Source organism: Spermophilus citellus (assembly GCF_964194105.1).
Source record: "Spermophilus citellus genome assembly, chromosome: 6".
Lineage (NCBI taxonomy): Eukaryota > Metazoa > Chordata > Mammalia > Rodentia > Sciuridae > Spermophilus > Spermophilus citellus.
The window spans coordinates 160,387,105-160,399,807 of NC_138187.1; the positions used below are offsets into that span (position 1 = coordinate 160,387,105).

The 12,703-nt window shown below is 51.1% G+C and overlaps 1 protein-coding gene and 1 long non-coding RNA gene across 2 annotated transcripts; both read left to right on the forward strand.

The window, feature by feature from the left end:
- Positions 1–892: 892 nt before the first annotated feature.
- MYOC (myocilin) lies at positions 893–12,160 on the forward strand. The gene is made up of 3 exons (XM_081299714.1): positions 893–1,577; positions 9,353–9,469; positions 10,880–12,160. The coding sequence occupies exons 1-3, from the start codon at positions 1,016–1,018 to the stop codon at positions 11,662–11,664; spliced, it is 1,464 nt and encodes a 487-aa protein (XP_081155840.1). The 5' UTR covers positions 893–1,015; the 3' UTR covers positions 11,665–12,160.
- LOC308652030 lies at positions 5,419–7,012 on the forward strand. The gene is made up of 3 exons (XR_014022714.1): positions 5,419–6,666; positions 6,708–6,748; positions 6,995–7,012. It is a non-coding gene; the product is annotated as an uncharacterized lncRNA (long non-coding RNA).
- Positions 12,161–12,703: the final 543 nt, after the last annotated feature.

Here is a 12,703-nt window from a genome sequence, read left to right on the forward strand (position 1 = left end):
CCTTCTAACTAAATTTAACATCTCTTTCCATCATGGAAATAGCCACAAACCCAATGTTGAATTAATGATAGTTGTAATTTTGTTCCTATCAAGAAAAACCATGGATGTCTTATATTATATTACAGTTGTTGGAGATATTGCGAAATACTGCCTACATTCAAAACTACTAGATCTTGATCTTAATGAAGTAACCACAAGTATAGTTCAGACTTTTAGATATTTTGACATTCATCATAATTCAATATCACATGTTTTCTTTGTGATCTCATACATCTTATACATAAAACATTTTCTGAGAAGGTTCCATAAGTTTTACCAGAAAGTTTATGATGAAGAACATGCACACACACATGCATGCTCTCCCCCAAAGAAGAGTTTAAAAATGAGAAGCAAGGGAAGAAATCTTCTTTCAGCTGCTTCCACAGATGCCCGACACCCAGTGCTGTCCATGTGCTCTGGTGGGCAGTTAATTGTCTCTGTCCCCGATACAGAGCCTGAACTACCATAGGCATCTGTAATCTCAGTCCTTGCAGAGAGAGCCTGGCACAAAGCAATTTGTGCAATGGATGGAAATTCAAACTAGAAATAGGTTCTTATTCAAATCAGCCCACAAGTCTTCCTTTCGGATGAGGCAGACATCTATGAGTGTGAATGTGTGCCCTCACACCCAAATAATAGAGTAGACACACGGGGAATAGTACTGTGGTGTAGGGTGTGTAGAGTGGGACATTTTTTTCAGAGAAATTCAAAACAGACTTCTGGAAGATTATTTTTTAAGAATCTCACTGGCCGTGTTGGAAACAACCCCCTGTGCGGGCCCCACCCGGCCTCACATGGCCACCTCTCTACCCCCTCCACGCAGGGCTGGCTCCCCGGGATATATAAGCCTGTCTGAGTCCAGGCAGGAGCCAGCAGAGCCACCCATCCAGCCACCTCACAGAGCTGCCCAGTTTCAGAGGAAGGCTCGCCCAGCCTCTGCAGCAGGTTCCCCGTGCTCGGCAGCTGCAGGCCCACCATGCCAGCTACGCACATGCTGCTTCTGGCCTGCCTGGCGTGGGGCACGGGGGCCAGGACGGCCCAGCTCCGGAAGGCCAACGATCGCAGCGGCCGGTGCCAGTACACCTTCAGTGTGGCCAGCCCCAGTGAGTCCAGCTGCCCCGAGCAGGGCCAGGCCATGTCAGCCATCCAGGACCTACAGAGGGACAGCAGCACCCAGCGCGCCGACTTGCAGTCCACCATAGCTCGGCTCAGCTCCCTGGAGAATCTCCTCAACCAGCTGACCCTGGGCCAGGCTGCTGGGCCCCAGGGGAGCCAGGAGGGGCTGCAGGGAGAGCTGGGCACCCTGAGGAAGGAGCGAGACCAGCTGGAGACCCAAACCAGGGAGCTGGAGGTGGCCTACAGCAACCTCCTCCGAGACAAGTCGGCTCTGGAGGAGGAGAAGAGGCGACTGGCGCAGGAGAATGAGGATCTGGCCAGGAGGCTGGAAAGCAGCAGCCAGGAAGTGGCCAGCCTGAGAAGGGGCCGATGTCCCCAGACCCGAGCCACCCCTCGGGAGGTGCAGCCAGACTCCAGGGAAGGTAAGTCGCAGGTGGGGGTCTGCCTGGTCCCCCAGGTGACACGCTCCTGGGGACCTGTGAAAAGTGTCCGAGCCTTCTCTTCCTGCCCCTCCTGTCCCCAGAAACCACACAACGAGCACACCACTCGGGGTTAAGAGGACAAAGCAGGTATTTTCACATTTTTCCAGCAATTCGGCTCCTGGAAGCTGGTGTGGTTGGTGGCTCTGAGCTGGTGACTATCCGGCACGGAGGTTTCATCTCCCGAAGCAAAACAAGGAACCAGGATCAGGGGAGAGATGAGTGGAATGTGATCAGTAGGAGGCTCCCAACGGCACTTTTTGGAAAACTATTCTTTTTGAACCTGCTCAGGGACCATTATTCCCACCCTTTGGTGCCAGAGCGGCCTCTGTCCCTGGGAAGGCAGCACTTTAATGAGATACTAAGGGGTTCTCTGCAGCAGCACTTGGGGTTCCCTCCATCGTCGTTTTGGAGGTTTTTCCTATTCTTGGCTCCTCTGAGAGCCTCTGCTTTTAATTAAGTTCCCGAGGTGGCTTTTATAACTGAGCTGCTCTCTGTCCCTCCTGGCCCACATTTGCTTGGGGACAGGTCTGTGTACTTCAGGGGACAGGCACCCTCTCCCCATTAGCAGGGGAGACAGTAATCGCATCACTTCTTGTGAAAACTGTACTCCTAAATGTTCCGGGTGAGACGAACTTTCCCACCAGGAGGAAGCAAGCAACGGTGCAGTGGGACAGAGTCTGGACCCTTCATCAAGAAGAAAGAAAGGGCCTGGAGGAAGGGCAGGCTCTAGGCTCAGGGGACCAAGAGACAGGTCGCCAAACGGAGAGTGCGTGACCCCTGCCTGGCTCTTGCACAGACAGGGAGAAAATCACAAGGGACGTGTGGGACCCTTGAGGAAATGCGAACACCGACTGCACATGCTACTGTCTGAACGCTCGGGTCCTTGGGGGAGAGAGTGGTGGTACAGATGTGAGGAGAGTCCCTTGTTCCAAGGAGATGTCTGCTCAAGGGCTTGGGGTGCAGGGCCAGGAGGTTGGCATTTTGCTGTCAGAGGGTTCAGCAACAATTAGAGGACAAGAGGAAGAGGCCCGATAGATGTGGCAGACAATTAACAACTGACCGGTCCAAGTGCAGAGTACATGGGGGCCGGGGTGGGATGGGGGGGACTTTCTTAGTATCTTTCCAAATAACTTGATGGGAAAAATATTTTCTAAAAAAAAAGCTTTCTACAGGAAAGGCAAGATCTGCAGAGGGGTGAGGCTAGGAAACCTGAGTCGACGCCTGGGTCAGTTATTTATTTCTCTGTGTACCTGCATTCCGAATCTGCGATTCGGCAAGGGAGAGCCCTGCTGTGAGGAATGGCTTCTGCAGGGTTCAAATGAAATGACTGTAAGGTGTGGAGGATCGCTTAAAACCCTGCTTCCTTAGAACTGGAAGAGATCCCACTCGGAATGTCACCACTAGGGAGCGAGTTCTTCAGAGGTTAAAGGGTCCAAGGCCACACAGCTGGTCAGTGCAGAGGGAGCACTGACTTGAACTTGAGTCTGGAAGGACAACAGGGAGTTATTACTGGACATAACATGGGCCTTACTGATTTCAGGACGCTCCTGGAATGACGCTCTCAGCACAAACCCACACATGTGTGTGCAGTGAAAATACAATGTTTTGTCTTTCTTAATGACTGTGGCCATTTAACAGGTCTTTGGAATTTCTTAGCTGTGTCCTCTGATTTTATATTTCTTTTTTTTGGGCTTTCCAACTGCTCTGCTTTTGAAATCGGGCAACGGCCCATTAGAATCAACTCCAAACCTGGAGTCTCTTTTCTAGTAGTGGATCATTTTTGGCAGGAAATTCCATTTGTGCAAGAATGTGGAACTTGAAAGGGACCCCACAGACCCCAGTGCCACTGGCTCATGCTTGCGAATGTGGAAACTGAGGCCACCCATAGTCCTAACCGTTACTGCCACTGTCTAGCTCTCCTTGGAAGCACAGAAGTCGCTTGTTTATCCATGCACACATGTGACAGAAAACACACGCACACACCTGCACACAAGCCCGCACTATGAATGGAAGCCCAAAGCAGGGGAAATATCGTGAACCTGTGCTCTTCTCTGCTTAGCCTTTGCTTTAGGCGGGTCCCCCACAGACCGGAGCCTGGAGGCGGCTGTGTGCAGGTGGTTTATTGTGGGCTTATTTCAGGGGAGAGGGGGAGAATTCAGGGAAGGACTCAAGATGGCAGGGGCCTCTCAAAGTCACCACAGTGGACAACAGCAGCTCAGTCCCAGTCAGGACCTACAGAGGGCCTGTCCAATGTGACAGAAGTGGGGACCATTCATCTGTGACTCTGATAAGGCTATGGCGAGGCCACCAGGCGTTCTAGCAGACTCCCACACAGTCAGAGAAGCTGGGCAGGGTGGCAAGGCAAGGTCCTGGCGGGTGACACCTGAGAGAGAAGGGCCACCACCACAGGGCTGGGAAAGGATGGGGAGTGGGAACCAGGCGAGTTCAAGCCAGTGCCAAGGATTCCCAGTGCCATAGGATCGGGACAATGACCCCCAAGATTGGAAGTAACATGGGTAAGTGCCCAGCCCAGGGCTCGACAGAGGAGCCACCCTGTAAGTGGACAGCCACTACAAAGGGCTTCTTCTGCTCGAGTTCCGTCACCGTCAACATACACGCAGCATCCCTATAACACGGGTTGACCCTAGAGACAGAGCTCACTGGGGCAGCGCTTGGGACGAGTCTATGAGCTGATCTCCACTTTCCAAAAGTATTTGTGTCAACCTCTAAATATGTCGGCACTCTCTTTTTTCCTCATTCTCCTCATTTAAATTTCATAAATATATGTGTGTATTTATTTGTATTTTCTTCTGGTGCTGGGGATTTAACCCAGTCCCTGGGGTGCTCTACCACTGAACTATACCCCAGTGTTTTGTTTTGTTTGTAATTTTGAGACAGGGTCTCTGATGTTGCCCAGGCTGGCCTCAAACTTGCAGTCCTCCTGCCTCACCTCCCCAGGTCGCTGGGATTACAGGTGGGCGCCACCGTGCCTGGCTCTTCATTTAACAAGACTGACTGGCCAGGCCTGCTGGTGCACGCCTTAATCCCAGCTACCTGGAAAGTGGACACAGGAGGATCACAAGTTCCAGGCCAGCTTTGCAAAGTTGGCCTCAGCCATTTAGGGGGAGACAGTCTCAAAGTGGAAGAGTAAAAGGGGCTGGAGATGCAGTGGAGATAAAGCACCCCTGATCTCAGTCCCTAGAACTGCAAACACACACACACACACACACACACACACACTGAACTTTTCAAGCACTGATAATAAATATTTATAAAAGTCATTACAATATCATTTGCATGATTATGCAAATGAGTTAATGAGCTTAGTTTCTAGGTCAAGCTTCCTAGAACGAGTTTAGCAGAGGAGATTAGGGCAGAACAGACAGAGAACTTCCAAAACTTTATAATAGACATCAACCTTGAAACCACAGAAGGACTGAGTTTTGATTTTTTAAGTCATAAACCTTTTAACTGTGACACAACACAGTTGCTAACCTTTTCATAATCTCTGTTTTTTCTTTGCATTCAGAAGGAAATGTTAGCAACTGAAATATTCCAGGGAAATTTGACACATTTTTTTTTTTAAAGAGAGAGTGAGAGAGGAGTGAGAGAGAGAGAGAGAGAATTTTTAATATTTATTTTTTAGTTCTCGGCAGACACAACATCTTTGTTGGTATGTGGTGCTGAGGATCGAACCTGGGCCGCACGCATGCCAGGCGAGCGCGCCACCGCTTGAGCCACATCCCCAGCCCTTGACACATCTTTATTGAGGAGCATTTCACTGATAGTATCTTATGCAATCCTTAAAGTAACCTCATTCAATTGTGAGGTTCAGAATACTGAGGCTCAGAGAAGTTGAATCACTTGCCCAAAGTCACACAGCTGGGACTTGGCAGGACTGAACTAGGAATCTACAACTTCTGGCTCAGCCCAGGCCCCTTCACACAAATGCTTCCCGCCTTGGGTCCTCGTGCCAGATGGCTCTACTCTGGGGTCTGAATGTTGCCAGATGCTTCTGGCTGACACAACGAGCAGCAGCCGCGGGCTCCCAGTGCAGCCCTCCATCTGCCAACTGGGAACGGGCCTTGCGGTCATGCCGGGAGCCATTCCCTGACATTATGTTTTGCTGTGGCTCTTGTTTACCTCAGTGAGAACTGTGAGGCGTGGTTCCTGCACAGCAAGGAAAGAGCCGGGGGAAGCTCAGGCTGTAGGGCTCAGCAGCCTGCAGGGCAGTGCTGGACAGGGTGGGACTCAGCACCAGCCAGTGCACCTCCGCTCTTCCCTGGCAATCAGGAGAAGAGCCCATGGGGTGCTGCTGTGAGCAGCCCCAGAGCTGTGTCTTTACTGTGATGCCCACAGGGCACTGGGCTCAGCCCCAGAGCTGGGTCACTCCCCAAGGAGCCAAGCCGCCTGGCCTGGTGAGGAGTAGAGCCCCAGAAGGTACCGCCAGGGACATGCAGCATGAAGACTAACTGTGATGACGGGGCCACTGTAAGATAGAGGTAAACTCCACGTGGCTCCTCAGAGGAGGGAGGGGATGGACGGCAGGATGGACGTGGGAGGGGTCCAGACCTCATCGGACAAGGTATGCTCAGCCCATGAGAGCAGAGAGGGGGCTGGTTGGCCTGAGCAGGTCCGGGGGTGCCAAACACTTCCTGAGTGCAGGACACAGGTGGGCCGAGCGCCTCCCGGGGCCTGGGCGTCCAGGAAGAGAGGAGCAGGGCCCTCAGGGCCTTCAGAGCACTGCGGTGCCCACGGAGTGCTGGCTTCCGTGTGGGAGGGCGGTGGAAAGTCCATGGCCAGGACGAGGCTGCAAGGTCACAGAGGAGCAGCTGGGGCAGGGCTCCCTTGCATTCTGCACCCAGGGACAACCTCCCACAGCCCAGTGTCCCTCTAGTGTCCTCTACTGAGATGGGTTGATAGTTCACTCACTTTACACAAGGGACCTTGGCTCTCCCAAGGCAGGTGTGAAAGGGCAAGTGTTCAACTGTGAGAAGCAGGCATCCACAACAGGCCACGCCCATCACAGGTGGACGGGCTCACACCCACAACTGGTCACGCCCACCACAGGTGGACGGGCTCACACCCACAACGGGCCACGCCCACCACAGGTGGACGGGCTCACACCCACAACTGGCCACGCCCATCACAGGTGGACAGGCTCACATCCAAAACTGGCCACGCCCACAACAGGTGCAAGGGCTCACATCCACAACTGGCCACGCCCATCACAGGTGGACAGGCTCACATCCAAAACTGGCCACGCCCACAACAGGTGCAAGGGCTCACATCCACAACTGGCCACGCCCACCACAGGTGGATGGGTTCACACCTACAACTGGCCACGCCCACCACAGGGTGCAAGGGCTCACATCTGCCACAGCTTTGGAAGACATGGTTCCAGTTCCAGCCCTGCCACTGACTAGCTGTGAGACCCTGGGGGAGTTACTTAACCCCTTTGAAGCTTGCTTTCCTCATTTGCATTTGGAGATACCAGTGCTCACTTTCAGAACTGTTTTTGTTTGGTTTTGTTATTTTGCCGTGTGGGTATTGAGCCCAGGGGCACTCTACTTCTGAGCTACATCCCTCCACACCCTGTGCTCCCTCAACCCTTTTTTTTTTTTCTCTTTGAGACAAGGTCTAAGTGGCCGGGCGGGCCTGGGACGTGCCAGGCTCCTGCCTCAGCCTCCCGAGTGGCTGGGATTACAGGCGGAGCCCCTGGGCCTGGCTTGCTTTCAGGACTGTTACAGGAAATAGAGGAATTGAACAGCAAGCACCTAGCATGTACTGGCTCACAGTAGCACTTAATGAGTGATGGCAACGACTGAATCTCATTAGCTGCAGATGGCCATCCCACAGCCTCGTCCCACTTCCCTGAAAGTCTGAAGCACCACTCTGTCCCCCACCGCTGCAGCCTCCTGTGAGAGAGGCTTCCCATGTGCACCCCTCCCCTAGCAGGGTGGCATTTCTCCTGTCCTGGGACCCACAGCAATACAGACTTCAAGATCTTTGTTTTTAAAAGACGACTTTTGGGGGCTATTTTAGGTTCACAGCAAAATTGAGAGGAAGGTACAGGTATTTCCCACAGGCATAGCTTCCCCCCTTCCCGCGGACCCCCCTCAGGGATAAAGTTGACAAACCCACACTAACACATCATAGTTACTAAGATCACAGCTTATGCTTTGGGTTTTGGACAAACATAAAATAACCATTAGGGTACCATGCACAGGAAGCCCGCATGCAATGTCTATTTATTCCTGCCTGCACCCTGCCCTGGAAACCACTATCTTTTTACTGTTTCCATGGTTTGCCTCACACTATCTCTCCCCTCCCCCTAGTCCTGGGGATGGAATTCAGGGCCACTCACAGGCTAGGCAAGCACTCCACATCCCCACCCTTGAATTATTACTATGTGGGGTGTGTGTGTGTGGCAATGGGATTGAACTCAGGGGTGCTCTATTACTGAGAGATTCCTCCTGCCTCAGCCTCCCAAGCAGCTGGGATTACGGGCCACAACCCAGCACACAATTGCCTGGGGATCTGTTGGCCTTACTGTACTTGAATTATCAAACCTACAGTTTAAAATAGCCACACCTGTTTAAAATACTCCTTGTGGCCACTGCTTCATCCCTGGAGTCAAGAATTGCTTTGAATCCTAAGCAAAGATAGGACCCATGGTGACAATGACCAAATGTCTAACCAGGGTCACCCATGTTCTCCCCTTCTCCACAGTTCACCCCTCCCCTAGTTCTCACAGGAACCTTGCACACACTCGTCCTTATGCAGTGTGGCCTCAGAAAGAGACAGACATTTCAACTGAGCGTGTGAAGCTTGACATGTTACTAACAACTGCATATTTCAAGATCACTAGAGAGGATTTTGAATGTTCCCAACACAAAGGAATAATACATGTCTAAGTGGTAGACGTGCCAATTACCATGAGCTGATCTACTGAAATGTCACTCTGGACCCCAGTGATACATGTGTCAATTAAAAATAAAAATGTATTTTAAAAATAAAATGATAAGCTGGTTGTGGTGGCACATGCCTGTAATCAGGGCAGGCGGAGCACAAGTTCAAGGCCAGCCTCAGCAGCTTAGCAAGAACCCGTTTTAAAAGAAAAAAAAAGGGATAGGGAGGTAGTGATAAGGCTCCCCTGGGTTCAGTCCCCAGTAACACACATCATACCCCAACCAAAAAAAAAAAAAAAAAAAAAAAGAAGAAAGAAAAAATCTGGAGGTTTCTTATAAGATGCTTGTATATGACAAGGAAAACCTAAGTCACAGAGCAAAAGAATGTTTTGATATTCAGATATCTAATTGCTAAGAGCCTTAATATTCCTGAAATCACACCTCATATACTCACAAGCCTGCCCTTCTGGTGGAAAGTCTTTCAAAAGTGCAAAGTCTTATTTTATTCTGAATATCCAACTCTGTGCTAGGCAGTTTGCTAAGTGATTTAACTGCTATGTAATTAGGTAAGCTTTTTAAATATGGGATTTTTTAAAACAATCACAACAATGGGGAGAAAAGAATGAGCCCAGGGCAGCTCTGAGCCCCACCCAAGAGTCTTCCCCGGCCTGATCCCCCACCACACCCCAGCATCATCTTAAAGCAGGTCTCCAACAAGGAGTCTGGGGAGCCTAACTAAATGCTCTCCTCCGCAGTCGATCCGTTTCTTCTCATGGCACCGCCCGACTCTCTCTCTTCATACAGCTTCTCAGTGGAATTTGGACACGCTGGCCTTCCAGGAACTCAAGTCGGAGTTGACCAAGGTTCCGGCTTCCCAGATCTTGGAGAGTCCCTCTGGCCCTCCCAGGAGTGACGATGACGGTATGAAGTGGGTGTCTTCCCTGCTGAGCCCACGTGGCCTCTGTCGTGTCTAGTTCTGTGTTCAGATTTGGAGAGTAAATGCCATCAGGAGTGACCTCCCTGGGAGCAGAGACAGGGAGGGACTGAGGACAAGCACCCACTCTTTCCTCTTGCCAGGGCAGGTCCTCAGGGAGGCAGCCTTTCCCAGGAGAGTCCTGCCACCCACCCTGGAAGGCAGCTGGGCTGCACCGGGAGAAGATGACAAGGCCTATTTAGCCCACTTGGTCACTGCATTGCACCTGGGAAGCCTCAGGAGCTCCTCACACCCTTAACCTGAGGGCCAGGTAGCTGCCCTGCCCCATCTAGCACTGTCTGTTAGTAAAGGTATTTCTGCTGAACTTCGGCCACCTAGGAAAAGCACAATTGCCCCTCTCCAAAGTATTCCCTGAAGGAATGATTTCTAGAAGCTCTGCCTGTGTTACTTACAATTACTGTGAGCACTGAAGGGCACCCATGGGGATGGGGTAATGAAATATTCAAAGCATGATTCAGTAAACGGTACCCACCTTCTGTGTCGACGTTGAAGGTGCCCGCTAAAGCACAGAAATCTCTCTTGATTCTGCTAAATCTAAATTTTCTACCTTTTATTTTTTAAGTGCTGGGGATTGAACTAGGTTTGAGGTTTCTTCTTATAAGATACTCGCATATGACAAGGAAGACCTCTAAGTCCACAGCAAATTTTTTTTTTAATATTCAGATATCTAATCGCTAAGAGCCTTAATAAGGTGGGGAATGTGCTCCACTTCCAGCCTTCTTTTATTTATTCATTTTATTTATTTGTCACCCCCAGCCCTCTTGATTTTTGATTGAGACAAGGTCTCGCCAAGTTGCCAAGGCTGACCTTCCTGGGCCTCCTGAAGAGCTGGAATCACATGTGTCCACCACCAGGCCTAACTAGAAGTTATTCTTATAAGGAATTTATTTTCACTCTTTTAAAATAACTTGGAAGTCATGGGAAGTGATCTAATGAACACTCGGGGTCCCTGCCAAGCTCGAGTGTTGCCGATGTGGTTGAAGCCGTCTAAGACCTCCCCCTTGACGACTGGGAGGAGCAGGAATCCCTTCCCACGACAGACCCACCGCACATTTGCTGTGCATGTTCTCTATACCTACACCTAACATGTCTAATCACATCTCAAACTTGAAACAGCCCTGCTACCCAAAACAGTACTGCTGTCCCCCGTTGCCTGGGAAGGCCGAGGTGTGCAGAGCTGAGGAGCTTATTGAAAGTCAGGCCTGTTAAGCCCAGACAGCTGGTCCTGGGGCCCCTACTTCTGCCTGCTCTGCTGCTTCCACTCTGTCACTGTCTGTATTTGGAGAGCTGATGGATCCGAGGTGCCTTTTTTTAAATTTTTATTTTTAATCCATCAGGCTGTGGAGAACTGGTTTGGGTAGGAGAGCCTGTCACCCTGAGGACCGCAGAAACAATCACCGGCAAGTACGGAGTGTGGATGAGAGACCCCAGGCCCGCCTTCCCCTACACGCAAGAGACCACGTGGAGGATCGACACGGTGGGCACAGACATCCACCAGGTTTTTGAGTATGGCCTCATCAGCCAGTTCGTGCAGGGCTACCCCTCCAAGGTACACGTGCTGCCCCGGGCGCTGGAGAGCACCGGTGCAGTGGTGTATGGGGGGAGCCTCTATTTCCAGGGGGCCGAGTCCAGAACCGTGATCAGGTACGAGCTGAACACGGAGGCAGTGAAGGCGGAGAAGGACATCCCGGGGGCCGGCTACCACGGACAGTTCCCGTACTCGTGGGGCGGCTACACAGACATCGACTTGGCTGTGGATGAGACGGGCCTGTGGGTCATCTACAGCACCGAGGAGGCCAAAGGAGCCATCGTCCTCTCCAAACTGAACCCGGAGAGCCTGGAGCTGGAACAGACCTGGGAGACCAACATCCGTAAGCAGTCAGTCGCCAACGCCTTCGTCATCTGTGGCACCTTGTACACGGTCAGCAGCTATTCCTCAGCCGAAGCCACTGTCAACTTTGCTTATGACACGGGCACAGGGGTCAGTAAGACCCTGACCATCCCATTCAAGAACCGCTACAAGTACAGCAGCATGATCGACTATAACCCCCTGGAGAAGAAGCTCTTTGCCTGGGACAACTTCAACATGGTGACCTATGACATCAAGCTCTCCAGGATGTGAGGAGCCCCCAGCCCTACCAGCAAAGGCAGGAGGAGAGAATGCTCAGGGCTCCAGAGGGGGGTGGGCTGCTGGGACAGCCGTCCATGCAGAGCCAGCACTTCTCCTGCTCCCTCGATGCAGGAGACCGCGTAAACCACCACGGCAGGCAGGAGCCACCTGAGGGCTGAGACAACTTTGTAGTAGGATAGATATTCTCTTCTTCTGTCGGCTTTTAAAGGGATGCTTGTCCAAGATAGTTCAAGGTTTTTGTAGATTTGGGGCAAGAGCTCAAAGGCCTGGTGGTTTCTTCATAAAACCATTACTCTCGCAAGTTGCATGGCTCCCTAAGCCACGATAACAGCAGCACTTCTAAAGGAAGAGAAATAGCCCCGTGGCCTGCACTGAACTTACGTAAGAAGTGTTTACTACCACTGGCTTCTAATGCTTCAGGAAGAATTCAGTTGCGTATTCTATAACCCTTGCCTTGGAAAATAAAATAATCATATATGACCATGAACTTTGTGAGAATCTTTGCCTAAGAGAAGCATGCAAATTCCAACAAGCAGATAATTCCTTTGGGCCGGAAGGTGTGATTGCAAAGTGCTGGGTGTGTGTGTGTGTGTGTGTGCGCGTGCATGTAAGCAGGAGGCTTGTGCTTGGTTTCAAGGCTGCGCCCAGATGGCACCAGGCACACAGTGGAATCCACGCCTCCATCTCTTGGTGTTCCTGGCCCTTCCTAAAGCATATTCCATTTCTCCCTCAACTCAGCCTCTCTGGACCCTAGGTCCCCTTTGGTTCTTATCTGTTGTCCTAGGTATCAATTGTATAAGCCACAACCTCAGGTGAGCAAACCTCATAGTATTTTTCTCCAATTCTTAAAATTTTGATAAAATGCACATAACAACGCTTACCATCTTGACCGTTTGAGTGCATGGTTCAGTGGTATTAAGTACATACGATGAGTTGTTCAACCATCGCCCCATCTATGTTCAGAACTCTTTCACCTTGTAAAACTGAAACTCATACCTGTTAAGTAATAACTCCCAGCCAGGCACGGTGG